Source organism: Rhinatrema bivittatum, chromosome 18, assembly GCF_901001135.1.
Source record: "Rhinatrema bivittatum chromosome 18, aRhiBiv1.1, whole genome shotgun sequence".
NCBI classification, from domain to species: Eukaryota; Metazoa; Chordata; class Amphibia; order Gymnophiona; family Rhinatrematidae; genus Rhinatrema; species Rhinatrema bivittatum.
This window is the reverse complement of record NC_042632.1, coordinates 34,300,677-34,317,532: the sequence shown is the minus strand read 5'-3', so window position 1 is coordinate 34,317,532 and position 16,856 is coordinate 34,300,677. Positions and strand designations below refer to the sequence as shown.

The window sequence follows — 16,856 nt, the reverse complement described above, 5'->3', positions numbered from 1 at the left end:
GATGTCCAGTTGTGTGATTTTACAGGGAAGGGTTGTGGTAGGGACACATTGAAAGTTGCCATGAAAATTGAGGAGGAGGTGCAAGGCTGTGAGTGACCTAGGGAAGAGGTTCCCAGAGTAGTTCTGGGGTTCCCCAGCCACGAATGTTTTCAGTATACTGTAATGAATCAGCTTGTGATGGAGAAAGGTGTAGGGGCTGCCTCAGGACTCACTGCTCCTGTGTTGATTTTTCTTCAGCTATTGCTGCTGCCACTGCAGAAAGATCTACAGCATTGCAGCCCAAAGAGCAGAGAGGGGAGTGGGAGAGGGTTCTCACTTGGCAGGGGTAAAGAGGGGAGCCAACGAAGGGACCGATGCTGTGCAGGGGGGGGGGGGGGGAAGAGTGAGGAAGCTTCTGTGGGCAGAATGGTAGTGGAGAGGGGACTCCCACTGCTGGGGCAGGGGATGGGCAAGGGTGAAAGGGGGATGTAAGACAAATAGAGGAAATCAGAGAGCAAGTGGCAGAAGGGGTTGCAAGGCAAGGAATGGGGAGCAGAGAGCGAGAGACTCGGCACAGAGTGGACTGGAGGGATGCAGGACAAGGAGTAGAGAGGAGGATACAGGAGAAGAGAGAGAGATTGCTGGGCATCAGCTTTGCTGAAGCTGCCCCAATTATAAGACCAGCGGTGCTTTTGCTACTAAGGAGAAAGCAGTGGGTCAGAGCGGAGACCCTGATTAGTGAAAGGGGATAATTCCCAGCTCTGCTCAAGAGCCACAAGCAGACATGGATTTCAGGATATACATAGTGAATACGCTTGAGAGATTTATTCAGTATGTTGAAAATTAATATTTGTGCAAATTGTGTGTTCGATCTTATAGGTCAAAAAGAGCAAAAAATGGGTCTGTAAACTATGCGGAGAAAAACAGTCATTTCTGAAGGTGAGGACTGGACAACTTACTTTTGTTAAATGAAATATGTGACCTCTGGCTCAATGATTGCAACGTTACATAATGTTTCAGGGGAAGGGCTTACAGTATTTTTAAATTTAATAAAATGCCTGTTTATTTCTGGTGGTTTTATTTGTTTAATAAAACTATCTTTTTATCCTTTTTTTTTTTTTTTAAGAATTCCATTTTTTAACAATTTAATCTTTATTCATATGGCTTTGCTTTTGAGCTTAAATACTAACAAAGATTTTTATTCATATTAAACAAAAAAGTAGAGAGTGTGGGGGTTTCTCTGGTTATGTTGTGTAAAGGCCTAATGTATATATGCAGTAATTCATTCTGGCTTGCATTGTAACTAATTTGACTAAGCTTTTAGCACTGCTGATTGAAAATGAATTTGACTATACACTAACACAGGCCTGTGTGCTTTTATATTGGTCTTCCCTGCACTAAGCAGGGTTTCAGGCGGGGGAAACCCCACCTCTGGGGCATTTGGGCCTCGCCCAGCCCCCTCCAGCCCACCACTTACATGTGCCAAAGTACACGCAGGGCAGTGTGGCATTGGTGCCATTTTGGATTCAGTGCCACAGCGTTTAGGAGGGAAACATCTAATCGGATCTAAATGAGGAGAGAGTGTTCATGGGCTCAGAAGGCCCTTAGAAGTGGAGCGAAGTCATGAAGACCTGAATGTTCCTGAGTGGGACCTGGGGCTGGTGCTGTGTTAACTGCTCTTTCCGTACTCAGTGTTAATGCCTTTGAGACTTAATTTACTGTCTCGTGTTCAATAATGAGGTCATTAGCAGACTCCCCTCCCCCCACAAAGGAGCATGTATGTTACATGTTAACACTGATGTTAAGAAATAACCACATGAAGGCTTGTTTATGTGCATTAAATGCTGGTGTTAACACTAAAGCTCTCAGAGGTGGCAGGTACTGTGTGTGTATATATAGCATTTTTCTTTTTTCCTATTCTGCTTGGATGGAGGAAATATTCTTGTCTTTCAGAACTGGAAGATGTTTACAAATATTGATCTCAATAAAGCACCTGACTCTCATCCATGTATAATATACATTTATGTATTTATTTATTTTAACATTTTATATACCGATAGCCGTTTGCACATTGTACCGGTTTACAGATAACAGGAAACAGGCCACAGATATGAAGAAGAAGATGCCTAATAGATGTGACCTCTCTTTTTGGGCTGAGCACATACAACTCTTATTTTAAAAAGGTCAAACTGTGCGTATACGCGTGAGAGTGAACAACAGGACCCTCAAAAAAAAAAAAAAAAAAGGGGGGGGTGAGGATTTGGGGCAGGCAGGGTCAATCAAGGGTGTGGCCAATCTACACACACAAATCCCGATTTTAAAACTGGCAGCATGTATAGGGCTGTCACCTGCGCTTATTTACTTCTCTTTATCAGGTGTGAGTCCGAATAAAACTCATGATAGCGAAAGTGTGACTGGGTGAGGGGTCTGGGTAAATTGGGGAGTGCAGACTGAAGATCCAGAGGGGTCTTGATGACTTAGAGGGAGACTGGGCAAACTGGTGGACCACTTGGTCAAACCAGTAATTTCCTTCACGGGTGCATGGTTTAAAATGTAATCACTTGTGCATGTAAAAGGAAATAAGGAGCACACATAACGCACGCTAAGCATATCTTATATAATACGCGTGCACTTGGCCAGACGATTTAACACTCCAGTGCTTGTGAGCTCGTACCCACAGGTGCATGTATATGGACTTGCACGTGCTCGTTTTACATTTACTGATCCTGAGTGTAAGCTGTTTAGGGCAAGGGCTTATTGTACCTGAATTCTAAATGCTGTAAAATACCTTGGGCATCTTTTAGAAAAGCAGGATAAAAATCCAACATTCAGTCAGGGGCATAGAATCATATGAATAGTCTGCCATGTGCCTTCCTATGCTCTGACTTCCCTTCTTTTTGTAAGTCTTATGGGCAGGGTTCTGGAGCCGACTGCAGACACCATGTGCAAAAATTAAACTTGATGCGAGGCGAGATTGTGCAAGAGACTGAAATGGCAGCATGGTATTGAGCTTTGTTTTGCATATATATTTATATAGAGTCATATAGATATGTCATAAGCATAACACTTGCATTTATTGGCATATAAGTTGGTCAGACCTATCTTATCTACTGGTTGCTATACAGTGGTTCCAACCTGACTTTCCCTGTATGCACCCAGATCAGTCCAGACTCCTGGGTTTTGCCTCCCTGCCAGCAGATGGAGACGGAGAAAGTTTCACCGACACTGTACATACTGCAGGAGGCACACTAGGTTATTTCTCTGCAGCAGATGGGGTAAAACCTGCAGACTGGAGAAAGAGAAAAAAAAGATTAAAAGATAACATTTCTGGATCCTCCCAGGGGGTTGTGAGGTCATAGAGGGGCCACCCCCCCCCTCCCCTTGGTTTGAGAAGGACGAGCAGGGGGTGGGTGACCCTTATGATAGCTCGATCTGAAGGTATGTGGGGTGAACATGTGGTCCAGATCCCCCCCCCCCCCCCCCAAAAAGATAGTGGTGGAACCTGCTGGCAGTTCTGCACTGCAAGCCCAGTGGAGCAGGGAAGTATCCTATTTGTACGGTTTGTCCTGGGCTGGGTCGTTAAAGTTTGGCAAAAGGAGACACATACAGCCAGTAGTCTGGCTCTTTTCTGATCTGCCATGAGGCCTGTGCTCCAGGACCTCTGCACCAAAGGAAAGTATTGGTTTCTATGTAACTTTATTTGTTCTCGGAGTAAAAAAAAAAAAAAAAGGAACTAGTTAGAGGAATCTGTGCAGCAGCAGGGTTCTGGAGCTCAGTAATGGGGTTTTTCAGCAGCTTTTCTGGCTGCAGAAGAGACTGTGTGTTGGCTCCATGGCGCTGAGGGACTGTTCCCCTGCTTGCTGTTGAGGTTGCCGGTGTGCCATGGGTGTGGGGAATAGTGTGCATGTGCAGGAAAAGCAGTGTGGCGTTCAGGGGTCTGTGTCGAGCATGGCCGCACTGGTAGAACTGGTCTCACAGGTGACGGGGTCTAGCGCTGAGGCTTTCCCCGTCATCGTGGAAATGGCAACCATTTTAGACTTCCTAGCAGGAGAGGCAGGGGAATCCCCTTCTCAACTATCGCCAGCGGTTCCCTGTCCCACAAAGGTGCAGAGAGGCACTTGCACTGAGGAGGAGTCTCTGGTTCTGGTAGAGGTCTCGTGCTGCTTTTAATTTGCTTATGTGCAAAGCTTGTTTAGCAGAACAAGCAGTGAGGGATGCTGGCTCTTGGCCCCAGTCTCCAGGGATTCTCAGCCGGTCAAAGGGTCTGAGCTGTTGAGAAGCTCTTCAGGCCTTCGAAGATTTTCAATGCTGAATATTGAACGGATTCAGGCCTAAATGCACTGAAGGTGCAGGCAGACCTTGCTTAGCCGTGTGGTTGGCCGTGGCAGCGGTGCTTTTTCCCGCGTATGGAGGCATGTGTACACGTTTTCGCCACGTGGCGGTTGCATGTGCAGGGTCCTGTGGATGTGCGACTGCGACCTAGATTTGAGCATATATTTGTGCAGATACTTGAACGCATTGCGCAGATATTTGTGCGCGTAAGGCCATGACCTAGACTGGAGCTTATACTTGCACAAAAGACTGCACCCTAAACTCGAGTGCATTTGCACAGGTAAGTGTGTGTGTGTGTGTGTGACTTCAGCCAATACAAGTGCATATTTGCGCATATACTTGTGCATGTTCAACTGCAACCTAGTCTTGAATGTGTATTTGCATTCATCCTGGAGTGGGGTGCACGTCCAAACGGATGGCAATGGTGCGCATGCAGGAAGACGCCTATAGCTGAAGTTATGGAGAGCTAGGCTCCAGCGATGAACAGGTCCAAGTGCCTTGCTGTCTGTGAGGCTTGCCGTCTAATAGCAATTCATTCCTCACTGTCTCTTAGTTTGTGTCAGGATCTATTTAGATGCTCAAAGCGGTTGACTGCTACAGCTTTTGCTCATGTTGGGACATCCCCTCAGCCTATGGTGTCTCTGGAGGGGAGTGGAGTGAGAAGTGAGGCAACATCAGGTTCCTCCTCTCTTATTCTCAAGGGCAGAAGCTTCCCAGGGAGAGAGAGGTTGGAGAGAGCAAGGTTGGGCCTATGGGCTCCAGTATAGATCCATCCTCCTCCTCCTGCGTGGAATGTTTGTAGGGCTTGCAGACCTTTTGTAGGGGCACCCAGTGAAGGCAAAGTAACCTACTATATAGGGATTGCTTGCTCAGGCCTCCCATTTGTCAGTCACGGTAGGCAAATGCCTCAGGGAGGCTATCCCTGGTAATGTTCAAGGGGCTGTGAATCATGCGACATTGGGGGATTCTGATGTGGAACTGACTTTCTCACCTCTAGAAAAGGGAGAAATTGTATATGATTGAAAGCCACTTTGTACTTCGCTCAGATTATTCCTTTTTTCACAGAGATCTTGCTGAGTTTATTGGCTCAGACACTGAACATACTTGGTGTGGCCAGAGGCCAATTTTAAGTTGTCTTGTTTCTTTCCTCCTTGTATCCAATTTAAGAGATATCGGATTTAAAGAAGGTAAATGCGGCTCTCAAGGTTCCCCGTTTCCACCTGGAATCTGAGGTCCAACTCTGAGGTCTGTCACAGTGGTGGTACGCAAGGGAGAGAGAGAGAGGCCTCTTTCGCCTTGACAGAGGCTTGTATGCACATAGCCATCAGGCCGGAGCAACAGAGATTCCTGAGGTTCACGGTCCTATGGGAACATTTTTGGTTTTGAGCCCTTCCCTTTGGCTGGCGACGGCTCCACTTAACTTCCCTAAGGTGATGGTAGTGGGAGCGGCTGCAATGCAAAAGGAGGGTGTGTTGGTACATCTGTGTCTGGACAGCTGGCTCATTTGTGCAAAATCAGAGGGCCTTTGTCAACAATCGGTACAAAAGGTACCGATGCACTTGAAGTTTCTAGGATGGATGGTGAACCTAGCAATGAGCCATTTAGTTCTCCCTCAAACTCTGGAGTATCTGGGAGCTCAGTTTGACACGCTGGCAGAGGGTGTTTCTCATGGAGAGAGACTGCTGAAATTGTAGAATCAGATTAGGCTTCTGCTAGAGCTTTCGGTGCCTAGGGTCTGGGACTATTTACAGGTCCTGGGTTCTGTGGGATTGACACTGGAATTAATGCATTGTTCACTCATAAGTGGTCTCTACAACTGGCTCTTCTCTCCTGCTGGAATCCGTTATTGGAAGAGTTTCATCTTCCTCTTCCATTAGAGGGGGAAGCCAGAGACAGTCTTTTGTGATGGCTTCATCGCACCACTCTTGAGGGTGGTGCAGAATTGGAAGTTCCAAATTAGGTAATACCTCCGATGCAAGCTTCTCTGGATGGAGAGCAGTATGGTAAGATCAGTCTATGCAGGGCCAGTAGTCAAAACAGGAGGCCTCGTGATCTATCATTCGGTTAGAGACGAGAGTGGTGAATTTTGTGTTGCTTGCCTGTCTGCTAAGGTTACACAGCCATCCAGTACGGATCCTATCAGACAATGCAACGACGGTGGCCTATATCAACCAACAAGGTGGAACCAAGAATCAGGCAGTGGCTCGAGAGGCCCGGGAATTGATTCTCTGGGCAGAGCAAACTTGGAGATCTTGCATCACCTGAGTGAACAACATTCAGGCAGATTTTCTCAAGTTAGAGAAAGTTAGACCCCAGGAATGGGAGCTTTTGGAGGCAGTGATGTCTCATTCACAGAAGATTTGGGTATCCCAACCAAAGAGAACATCAAGGCGACACGGTTTAAAGCTGTTGAACAAAATACGGTATAGAAGAGTTTTGGTGCTGCCGTGGACTTGAGGGACTGTCTTCCCTCTGTAGCCTCTGGTGGACAAGGGATTATGGTTGATAGAGAAACATCCAGTCAACATGATCCTGATATCTCCAGGGTGGCCACATCGACCATGCTTCCCAGATGTGATCAACATGTCCTTAGACAGGCCCCTGAAGTTTGGACATCTGTCTACTCTGTTCCACCACGACCCAGTATTTTTGGTTCAGGTGGCTCACTTCTGTCTTGCGGATTCGCTTCTGGAGACTGAGATGGAGGGGATATTCTGAAAAGGTTATTTCCACTTTATTGCAGGCTAGGTGACCTTCTACATCCATGTCGTATGTGCAAATTTGGAGGAACTATGGGTACTGGTCTGCTGTTGACAGAGTGCAGCCTCAGCTTGTTCAGACTATGGTGTCGCAATTTTTGGCTTTTCTATAGAAAGGTTCTGGTCAAGAGACTAGCCTTTAACTCTGAGTCCAAGTAGAGACATTGGGTTCTCTCGAGCGTAAGGTGCAAGGATATCCTCTGTCCGCACATTTGGATGTTATACAGTTCCTTCGGGGAGCTAAGAACTTGCATCCTTGGGTGCGGAATATTTGTCCATCTTAGAATCTAAATCTAGTCCTTAGAGGATTGTGTGAGGCTCATTTTTGAACTACTAAAGAGAGCTACGGTTAAGGACTTTGATTCTTAAACTGGTTTCTTGGTAGCTATTTGTTCAGCCAGGAGAATTTTGGAGCTCCAGGTGCTGTCATGTTGAGATCCCTTTCTACAGATATCTGATTCGGGAGTATTTTTATACGTCCTTCTTTTTTGCCTGAGGTAGTATTGGCATGCCATCTTAGTTAGACAGTGGAGCTTCCAGTTTTTCTGAATTTGGATTCTTCTACGCCTCATGCGAGGGAGCTTAGGCTCTTAGATGGGAGGCATGCATTACTGATGTATCTGAAGGTTACTTACGATTTCTGTAGATCGGATCACCTCTTTGTACTGTGAAGTGGTCCAAAGAAGGGTCTTAGACTACAGTTGTGTGGTGTCTGAAGGAAGCGATCAAGTTGACCTATATTTCTAAAGGGTGCCCGCTGCTGCTGGGGGGGGGGGGTGTTAGGGGAACACTTGATGCATTTTCTGGCGACTTCCTTGGCTGAATCACATCAGGTGTCTCTTCATGAAATTTGCTGGGTGGCTACTGGGAAGTCGTTGCACACTTTTTTGCTAGGCATTATGGCTTGGTTGTTGGAGGCTCTGGCTTCCATGTGTTTTGGTGAGAGTGTTCTACGAGCAGAACTCTAAATCCCACCTCTTGGGTACATCCCAGGAGTCTGGATTGATCTGGGAAAGGGAAATTTGGTTCTTACCTGCTAATTTTTGTTCCTGTAGTTCCACAGATCAGTCCAGAGACCCGCTCATGTATGGGGGTGGGGGAGAGTCTGCCACTCGTACTGTCGCTTTGTGTATAGTACTGAGTTGTTGGGGGTTTTCAGTGCTGATCACTTTATGTTAAATTTGGGAAATGAGTTTTCCATTGTCTTTTTGGGCAACCTCCCCTTCTTCCGGCTTGTTGGAGGGGAGGGAGTTTGCTTAAGAAGTTTGTTGTTGCTGTCCTCTTGGCTTGGGAACAGGTCAGTAGTGAAGGACTGCAGGTGGCACCCTGGGTTATGTAAAGTTTCAATGACATTTTCTCTGTTTCCATCTGCTGGTAGGGAGGCAAACCCCCAGGAGTCTGGACTGCTCTGTGGTACTACAGGAACAAAAATTAGTAGGAAAGAACCAACCTTGCTTTCCCCACAGTTAAGGATTTTCTACATCTCTTCCATGCCTTTTTGGCACTTATGAACTGCTCCAATCAGTCCATCTGGAGGTATAACTACTGCTAAAGTGCACCAACTGAGCATGCAGTTGGGAGAACGGGCCACCATGCCAATCACAGTTCACTAGTGAAAATAACCAGAACCTGGCGAGGTACCATTAAAGAGTGTTAGAAAATCCTAGCCAATGCATGATTTTCACTTCTTTCCCTGTTGCATTTTCACAGTTTCCGTTTTATGCACTTCTGTAAATTCTATCCAGTTCTAGCTCATGTTGTGGCTTTCCCCCCCTGTCGAAGAATGCTTGCCTCCTGTATGTTCTTCATGCATTATTTACCTTTAGAGAAGATGTGATTTTCTAAGTACAGCAGATTAGCACACGTTTAATGGATTTGTTAAAGCTAAATGCAGTATAAATATTTGATGGTAACATTTATCACTGACGGTGACTCCAGTAAGCCCCTCTGAATCAGATAAGGTAATTTTCAGGTTGAAAGAGATTACAGTAACATTTAAATGGAGTAGGCTTCAAGAAAATTAACTTGGCTCTGACTCCATTGCTCAAGGTTAAGTATACAGATGGTAAGGAGCCAAATGTTATATGGCACAGAGACACTTCCTGCTTCCTTTTCTCTTAGGTCTCTGGGTGCACAGGAAAATGTAAACAAGACTGCATACAGTGAGCAGGAAGAAGGCTCGGGACTTCAGGTAAGAGAGCTTCTAAATTGGTGTTGACCATCTTGGAAAGTGATACAGAATTGTGTTGGGTTTGTGTTTTTTTTTTGTTTTGTTTTGTTTTTTTTTACTTTCTTAATGGAAGACCAAGAATAAAACTAAGGTTTTGAAAGTAGAAACTCTGGAAGGAGAAATAAAATCGGTTTAACATTAGCCAGAGGACAGGAGCAGTTTGAGCCCTCAGGAAGCTGTGCAGCGTAAACAGTACAGCAATGCATTGTGGGTGAACTCGTGACCTGTCATTCCGAGGGGTTACTGCTTTTCGTCATTTATTTTGTTTATTTGCTTTTATATTTGAGTCAAGATTTCATTTACTGTGGAATGCTAATTGAAATAGCACCTTCATATATTATTCCTTTATAATTAGCTAGCCTATAAACAAAAAGGCATAGAGTATATTTAAGGGGTGTATATAACAAGTTATGATCATATACAAAGGACCAGAGCCTGTAAATTTGATCATTTATAGAAGTACTGAATCCACACGTTTGCCTACATAATATAGGGTGTGCCATCCCAGCCTGCTGTAGCCCACAGCAGGTATCCAATAGATTGGGACTTCCTACAGCAGTGGGAGGTGTAGTGTGTATCTACAGCTATTGAAGTTACCCAATATAGAGGCTGATGCAATCAGGTTCATTCAGTAGCGAGCACTGATTAACCCATAGTTGTACACCTATTGCTGTATGCAAAAGCTCTCACATGGAAATTCTATGCCAGTGCAGAGAGGCGTGCTGGCTTCATGTTTTCTTAGTGCTGAAAACTTAACATCTGGTTTGAAGTGGAGGAAAGTTTCTAGGGCTAATATTAGTCTGTGGATGGAAGCTGGCATTCTGGCACCGGGACCTGTAGTCTGGATTTTATGCGAAGAAAACATTCTGTATGCATAAAATATGGCTTATGCGCAAATAAAAGGCTTAGTGCCAGTGCTGGGACTGGGGAAGGGGGTGGCTGCCTTAGGTGTTATACTACAGGGTGGGTGGGTGTGTGTGTGCAAGAGCATGTGGGGTATATGTGAGAGAATGTGTTTGTGTGCCTCCCCATCCCCCCATCCCCCCCAAATCACAACAATCTCAGAATGAATGGCCATCAGAAGATCTCAGGTATGGAGAGCGGGAGATTTTTTTCATCTTTACTTGTTTTAATTTTTGGGTGTTGTGTGATGTGTCTGCTGTTTTGAAATATTTTATTGGTGTGGCGAAATATTAAAATAGTTGAGTTTTTAGTTATTGGATGTTCTATTCATTGGCTATTTTGAAATGGTTATTGTTATGGTTTTACAGTTATGAATGATATTTTATATTTCTTGATTTTATTTGGTGTTTTATGAAAAATGGTTCTTTTTTTCACTGTAGTTTTGCATAATTCAGTTGGGCTTCTTGTGGTTTCCAGTTTATTTTTATTTGCACATTTCTTTTTCTACTTTATGGTCTCTCTTTTTTGTTCTGTAATTGGTGAAGTATTCTGCTAGTACAAGGGTGGTCAACTGGTGTTTCCTGAGCATTATGTACCGGTTGTGGCATCAGTGAGTCTTCTAGAGTGTGGATGCCAAAAAGGAGGTAGGAATAGGAAAAGGAGTGGGCAGTGGAGTGCCTCAGGGATCTGTATTGGGACCCGTACTTTTCAATATATTTATAAATGATCTGGAAAGAAATACGACGAGTGAGGTAATCAAATTTGCAGATGATACAAAATTGTTCAGAGTAGTTAAATCACAAGGAGATTGTGATAAATTGCAGGAAGACCTTGTGAGACTGGAAAATTGGGCATCCAAATGGCAGATGAAATTTAATGTGGATAAGTGCAAGGTGATGCATATAGGGAAAAATAACCCATGCTATAATTACACGATGTTGGGTTCCATATTAGATGCTACAACCCAAGAAAGAGATCTAGGTGTCATAGTGGATAACACATTGAAATCGTCGGTGCAGTGTGCTGCAGCAGTCAAAAAAGCAAACAGAATGTTGGGAATTATTAGAAAAGGAATGATGAATAAAACGGAAAATGTCATAATGCCTCTGTATCACTCCATGGTGAGACCGCACCTTGAATACTGTGTACAATTCTGGTCGCCGCATCTCAAAAAAAGATATACCGTATTTGCTGGCGCATAGGACGCAGTGGCATATAAGATGCATCCTCTTTTTTATACATATTTTTTAGGAAAAAAATAATTGGGGAGCGATTCTGCAGGTCCTATGCGCCGGTAATCAAAATTACTAACAGCGTCTGGTGGGGGGGAGTGTCATGGTGGCGTCAGGGATGAGGGTGCGCCGCCCGATTTGGGGAGCGAATCTTCAGGTCCTATGCGCCGGTAACGCTCCCTGATTGGCAGGTGCTGGGCAAAGGGGGCTTGCCGAAGAGCGATAAGTCCCTATGCCCAGCACCAGCCAATCGGACTGCGCACCCTCGCTCCCCCCCGCCACCCCCCCCACCAGACGCTGTTAGTAATGTTGAGCCGGTAATCAAAATTCTAAATTACTAACAGCGTGGGGGGGGGGGGAGTGGCATTCCGCCCGATTGGCCGGTGCTGGGCAAAGGGGGCTTGATTTTGATTGGGAAGCTGCGCTTTGGCAAGCCCCTTTAACTCAGCACCGGCCAATCGGGCGGTGCGCACTCTCTCGCCGACGCAACCACGTCACTCCCCCCCCACCGGGCGCTGTTAGTAATTTTGATTACCGGCTCAAATTAGGGAAAAATAAGGAGTGCGTCCTATGCGCCAATAATCAAAATTAACAGCTATCAGTGGGGGGGGGGGGGGAGAGAGAGAGCGCGCTGCCCGATTGGCAGGTGCTGAGTTAAAGGGGCTTGCCGAAGCGCGGCTTCCCCAATCAAAATCAACAGCTGACGCCCAGCACCGGCCAATCGGGCGGCGCGCCCTCTCTCCCCTCCCCCCCCCCCAACCAGGTGCTGTTAATTTTGATTACTTGCGCATAGGACGCACTCCTTATTTTTCTCCTATTTTGAGGGGGGAAAAGTGCGTCCTGTACACTGGCAAATACGGTAGTTGCACTGGAGAAGGTACAGAGAAAGGCGACCAAAATGATAAAGGGGATGGAACAACTCCCCTATGAGGAAAGACTAAAGAGGTTAGGACTTTTCAGCTTGGAGAAGAGACGACTGAGGGGGGATATGATAGAGGTGTTTAAAATCATGAGAGGTCTAGAACGGGTAGATGTGAATCGGTTATTTACTCTTTCGGATAATAGAAAGACTAGGGGACACTCCATGAAGTTAGCATGTGGCACATTTAAAACTAATTGGAGAAAGTTCTTTTTTACTCAACGCACAATTAAACTCTGGAATTTGTTGCCAGAAGATGTGGTTAGTGCAGTTAGTATAGCTGTGTTTAAAAAAGGATTGGATAAGTTCTTGGGAGAAGTCCATTACCTGCTATTAATTAAGTTGACTTAGAAAATAGCCACTGCTATTACATGGAATAGACTTAGTTTTTGGGTACTTGCCAGGTTCTTATGGCCTGGATTGGCCACTGTTGGAAGCAGGATGCTGGGCTTGATGGACCCTTGGTCTGACCCAGTATGGCATGTTCTTATGTTCTTATGCTGCAGGCTGTGGGAGGGCTGGCAGCAAGCAAGAACTTTGCGTAATGTGGCAGTATACTGGGATGAGGGGAGCACTCACTGAGGGAGCGCATGGGTAACAGCAGGAGTGTCTGAGTGCGTGTGTGTATGGGGAGGGGCGTAATGCTGAATATCTGCCCCGGGTGCAGAAAAAGCTGATCCCGACTCTGCTTAGTGCACAGCAAAACATGATTTATATGCACAAATCATATTCTATGTGCAGAAAATATGATTTGTAACAGAAATGACGGCAGAAAAGGACCAAATAGGTCCATCCAGTCTGCCAGGCAAGCTTCTGATGGTAATATCTGCTATGCCACATAGGTTACTCCCATATTTCTCTTAAAGGTAGCAACTGCAGCTCCACGCAGTTATTCCCAAGCTTTATGATAACCCATAAAAATGTACTGCTTGCAACATTTTTTACTGGGTGATGAGCCTCCTTCAAAATTCAGACGATGCTCCTTGACGTATTTTGCTTATGGATTTGACTGTAGAAGCAGTCCTCTGTCTTTTCCATTCTGTTTACACATCAGTTCTCCAGATACTACTTTGCCCCTCCTTCCCCCCTAAATATATAATTTTAAAATTTCCTAAACATTGATAAAATATTTTAAAACAGCAGACACATCAAATAACACCCAATAATTAAAAATAATAAGGATTTGAAAAATCTCTTGCTCTCCATGAACTGGAAACCACAAGCAGGTTCTGTATGCAGTGCAACAATGGAAAAGCAGAAAATCACCATTCCTCAAAACAATACAGTCAAGAAATATAAATCAATCAGAATAGTAAAACCATACTAAAAAATATACATTTCAAAACAGCTGATGAATAGAAAAATATTCAATAATTAGAAGCTCCTGTACAAATTTTTAAAAATTTATTTATTTATTTAACACTTTTTTATACCGACCTTCATAGTAAAAAACCATATCAGATCGGTTTACATAAAACAAGGGTATAACTGAAGCAATAAATAAAAGTAATTAACAAGAGAAGTGAATAAGGTAAAGTTACATTTAACAAGGAGTAAAAAACTTGGGAAGCTTAAGAGCTGGAAGAAAGTTAAAGGCAAAAGGTAATTAAAGAAGCATAATACAAAAAGGAATTTGGATTAGAGCAAAAGATGCTTTAATCAGTGAGTGCCAGAGTCCAAATATTCTAAATATTATTAAAATATTTCAAAACAGTAGACCTCAAATAAATAACACCCAGTAATTAAAACTATTAAGGATTTTAAAAATCCCCCACTCTCCATACCTGTTACTTTGAGATTGTTTGAACTGGGTGTACACACACACACACACACATACACACACACACACATATACATGGAGAAACAAAACAAACAAAATATGCGCCCTCTGTCTCGCACACACATACACGTTTGGTGAGGGACAGAGGGAGCGTGTGTGTGAGAAAGACAGACCTACATGTTTCTTCTGTATCTCACACACGACTCCTGTCTCACCCAGGAACGTGCACCCTTGCACACACGGCTACCGGCCACCGATTCGAAGGGTGACGTAGAAGGATCTTTCCCTAAAGGTTGTCTTTCTGGTAGCAATTTCTTCTGCTAGAAGAATTTCGGAGGTACGAGCTCTCGTCATGCAGGGATCCTTTTCTTAAAGCTAACTGAGGCGGGGGTCTCGTTGCGTACAGTTCCTTCTTTGCTGTCGACGGTGGTGGCGTTTTTGTCATTTGAATCAATCGGTGGAGCTCCCAGCTTTTCCGAACCTGGATGCATCGGTACCTCACAAGAAAGAGTTGAGGTATTTGAATGTGAAGCGTGCCTTGTTACGTTATCTTAACATCACTAATAGTTTAGGATGTCTTTTTGTGCTATGGAGTGGTGCAAAGAAGGGTCAGATGGCTTCAAAGGCCACCATTGCGCGGTGGTTCACAGGGGTGATGAGTTTGGTGTACATATGTCGGGGCCATGCGATTCCTATCAGCTTGAGGCCTCACTCTGCTCGCTTGCAAGCGACATCCTGGGCTGAATGTCAGCAAGGGCTTCCACAAGAGATTTGTAGGGGGGCTGTGTGGAAATCGTTGCACACTTTTGCCTGACATTTCCGTTCGGATGGCCATGCGCCATATACCATGGGCTTTAGTGCGGTCGCAGTCCCACCCTAGTTAGGGAAGCTTGGGTACAACCCAGGAGTCTGGACTGACCTGATTACGTACAGGGAAAGGAAAATTAGTTCTTATCTGCTAATTTTCGATCCTGTAGTACCATGGATCAGTGCAGAGTCCTGCCCAGTTTTGGGGTGAGAGGTTGGCACAGGTTGTCTTTTTGGTTTCCTTTCAATCTAAAGGTTGGACAGGATCGTTTCCATTAAGGGTTTTTTCCCACATTTTGCCGCTCGTTCATGAGAGATATGTTAAGTGTAGGCATATTGGTGTAGGTACAGTAGCATCTTGGCTTGGGTACAGGTCAGCACTGAGGGACTGCAGGTGGCCCACCAGGTTATATGCCGGTGTCAGCGACACATTCTGTCTCCATCTGCTGGAAGGGAGGCAAAACCCAGGAGTCTGGACTGATCTGTGGTGCTACAGGAATGAAAATTTAGCAGCTAAGAACCAATTTTCCTATCTTGGTTCTGAGTCGTCCTCCCTGGAGTTTCATTTCGTGACTCCTAGTTCTGATTTCTTTCCAGCGAAAAAGGTGTGACATTTATGTATTATTAAAACCTTTCGGGTATCTGAAGGTCTGTATCATATCTCCCCTGCACCCCCTTTTTTCCAGGGTATACATATTCAGATCCTTCAGCCTTTCCTCTTAAGTCTTCCAATACTGACCCCACACCATTTTGGTTGCCTTTCTCTGGACGGCCTCCATCCTGTCTCTGTCCTTTTTGAGATACAGGCTCCAGGACATAACACAGCACTCCAGGTGAGGCCTCACCAAGGACATTATCGCCTCCTTTTTCTTGCTGGAATGCATAGAGAGAGGATTAACCAGTATTTTTCTGGCTTTAGCTATCACCATTGCTTTCCCATCTTCAGATTCCCAGGCACTATCGCACAAATCATTTTTTTTGCTGTGCGCTGAGCCTTTTCCCGCATTTTTCTGTTTTGTGCACATTTAACTACCGATGCACTAGCACACCATTAGCTTACTGCATCTGGAGTTAAAAAAGAAGAATATCAGCCTGTGTGTTAAGAAACTGTGCTGAATTTTTTTACATTAGCCTCGTAGTGAAGGTTCCTTATTCCATTTATGCCTGAATTTAATGGTGCCCTTGCGCTGACTGTTTTATTTAAAGACTAAAAGGTCCTCAGGGATTCACGTCATCTTCTGCATTTTTAAACATGGGGTGATGGTCTTGCCCTGCCCCAGGCTCTTGTTTAGTTTATAATAACTTTTACAGTTTGCTAAATATTATGATAGAGGGTTAGCAAGGATAAATGTCCACAGTCCAAGGCAATGATGAAATATTGAATTAAATTCCAAGATCAGACATTTTCTGAAGAAAAATCCGGTTGATAGAAATCTCAATCCCGTTCCGTTGCTTTGGAGGCTTTCCTGGATTTTTCCCTCAGAAAATGTCTGATCTTTGAATTTTAAATATTATTTCATCATTCCCTCAGATTGTGAACATTTATCCTTTCTGTCATTTCTTTGGCTTCTAACTCGCTCCTTTATTTGCTTAACTTAATTTTTATTTTTGTTATGATATTTATTATGAGTAGCATCAACAGTAATAAACATGATCATTTTTTTTTATTATTTTCAATTCAAATAGTAAGAGAATAACATCTTACAATAGTAAATAGAATGATGACATACAGGAAAAAAAATAACATATATATCATAATAATTAACCATCTTTTTCATCATTCTCCAAAGGAAATACAACATGATCTTATTTGCAGACTTTTTTTTACGTATTATTGGCAATCCCTATACTCGAGACTGGATGATTTAGAAGATGTCTGTGAGGGTTGGCCCAGAGGCTTCGTGGCACCGCTGCA

At 44.3% G+C, this 16,856-nt stretch overlaps 1 protein-coding gene across 1 annotated transcript in view; it reads left to right on the top strand.

Annotated features, from left to right (window-relative positions):
- The window catches only part of MRNIP (MRN complex interacting protein), a 28,817-nt gene that overhangs the window by 3,749 nt on the left and 8,212 nt on the right, over positions 1 to 16,856 (top strand). The window contains exons 2-4 of the mRNA XM_029583348.1: positions 859 to 918; positions 2,884 to 2,981; positions 9,192 to 9,261. Coding sequence (XP_029439208.1) covers positions 859 to 918; positions 2,884 to 2,981; positions 9,192 to 9,261 — 228 coding nt within the window. The remainder of the gene's footprint in view (positions 1 to 858; positions 919 to 2,883; positions 2,982 to 9,191; positions 9,262 to 16,856) is intronic.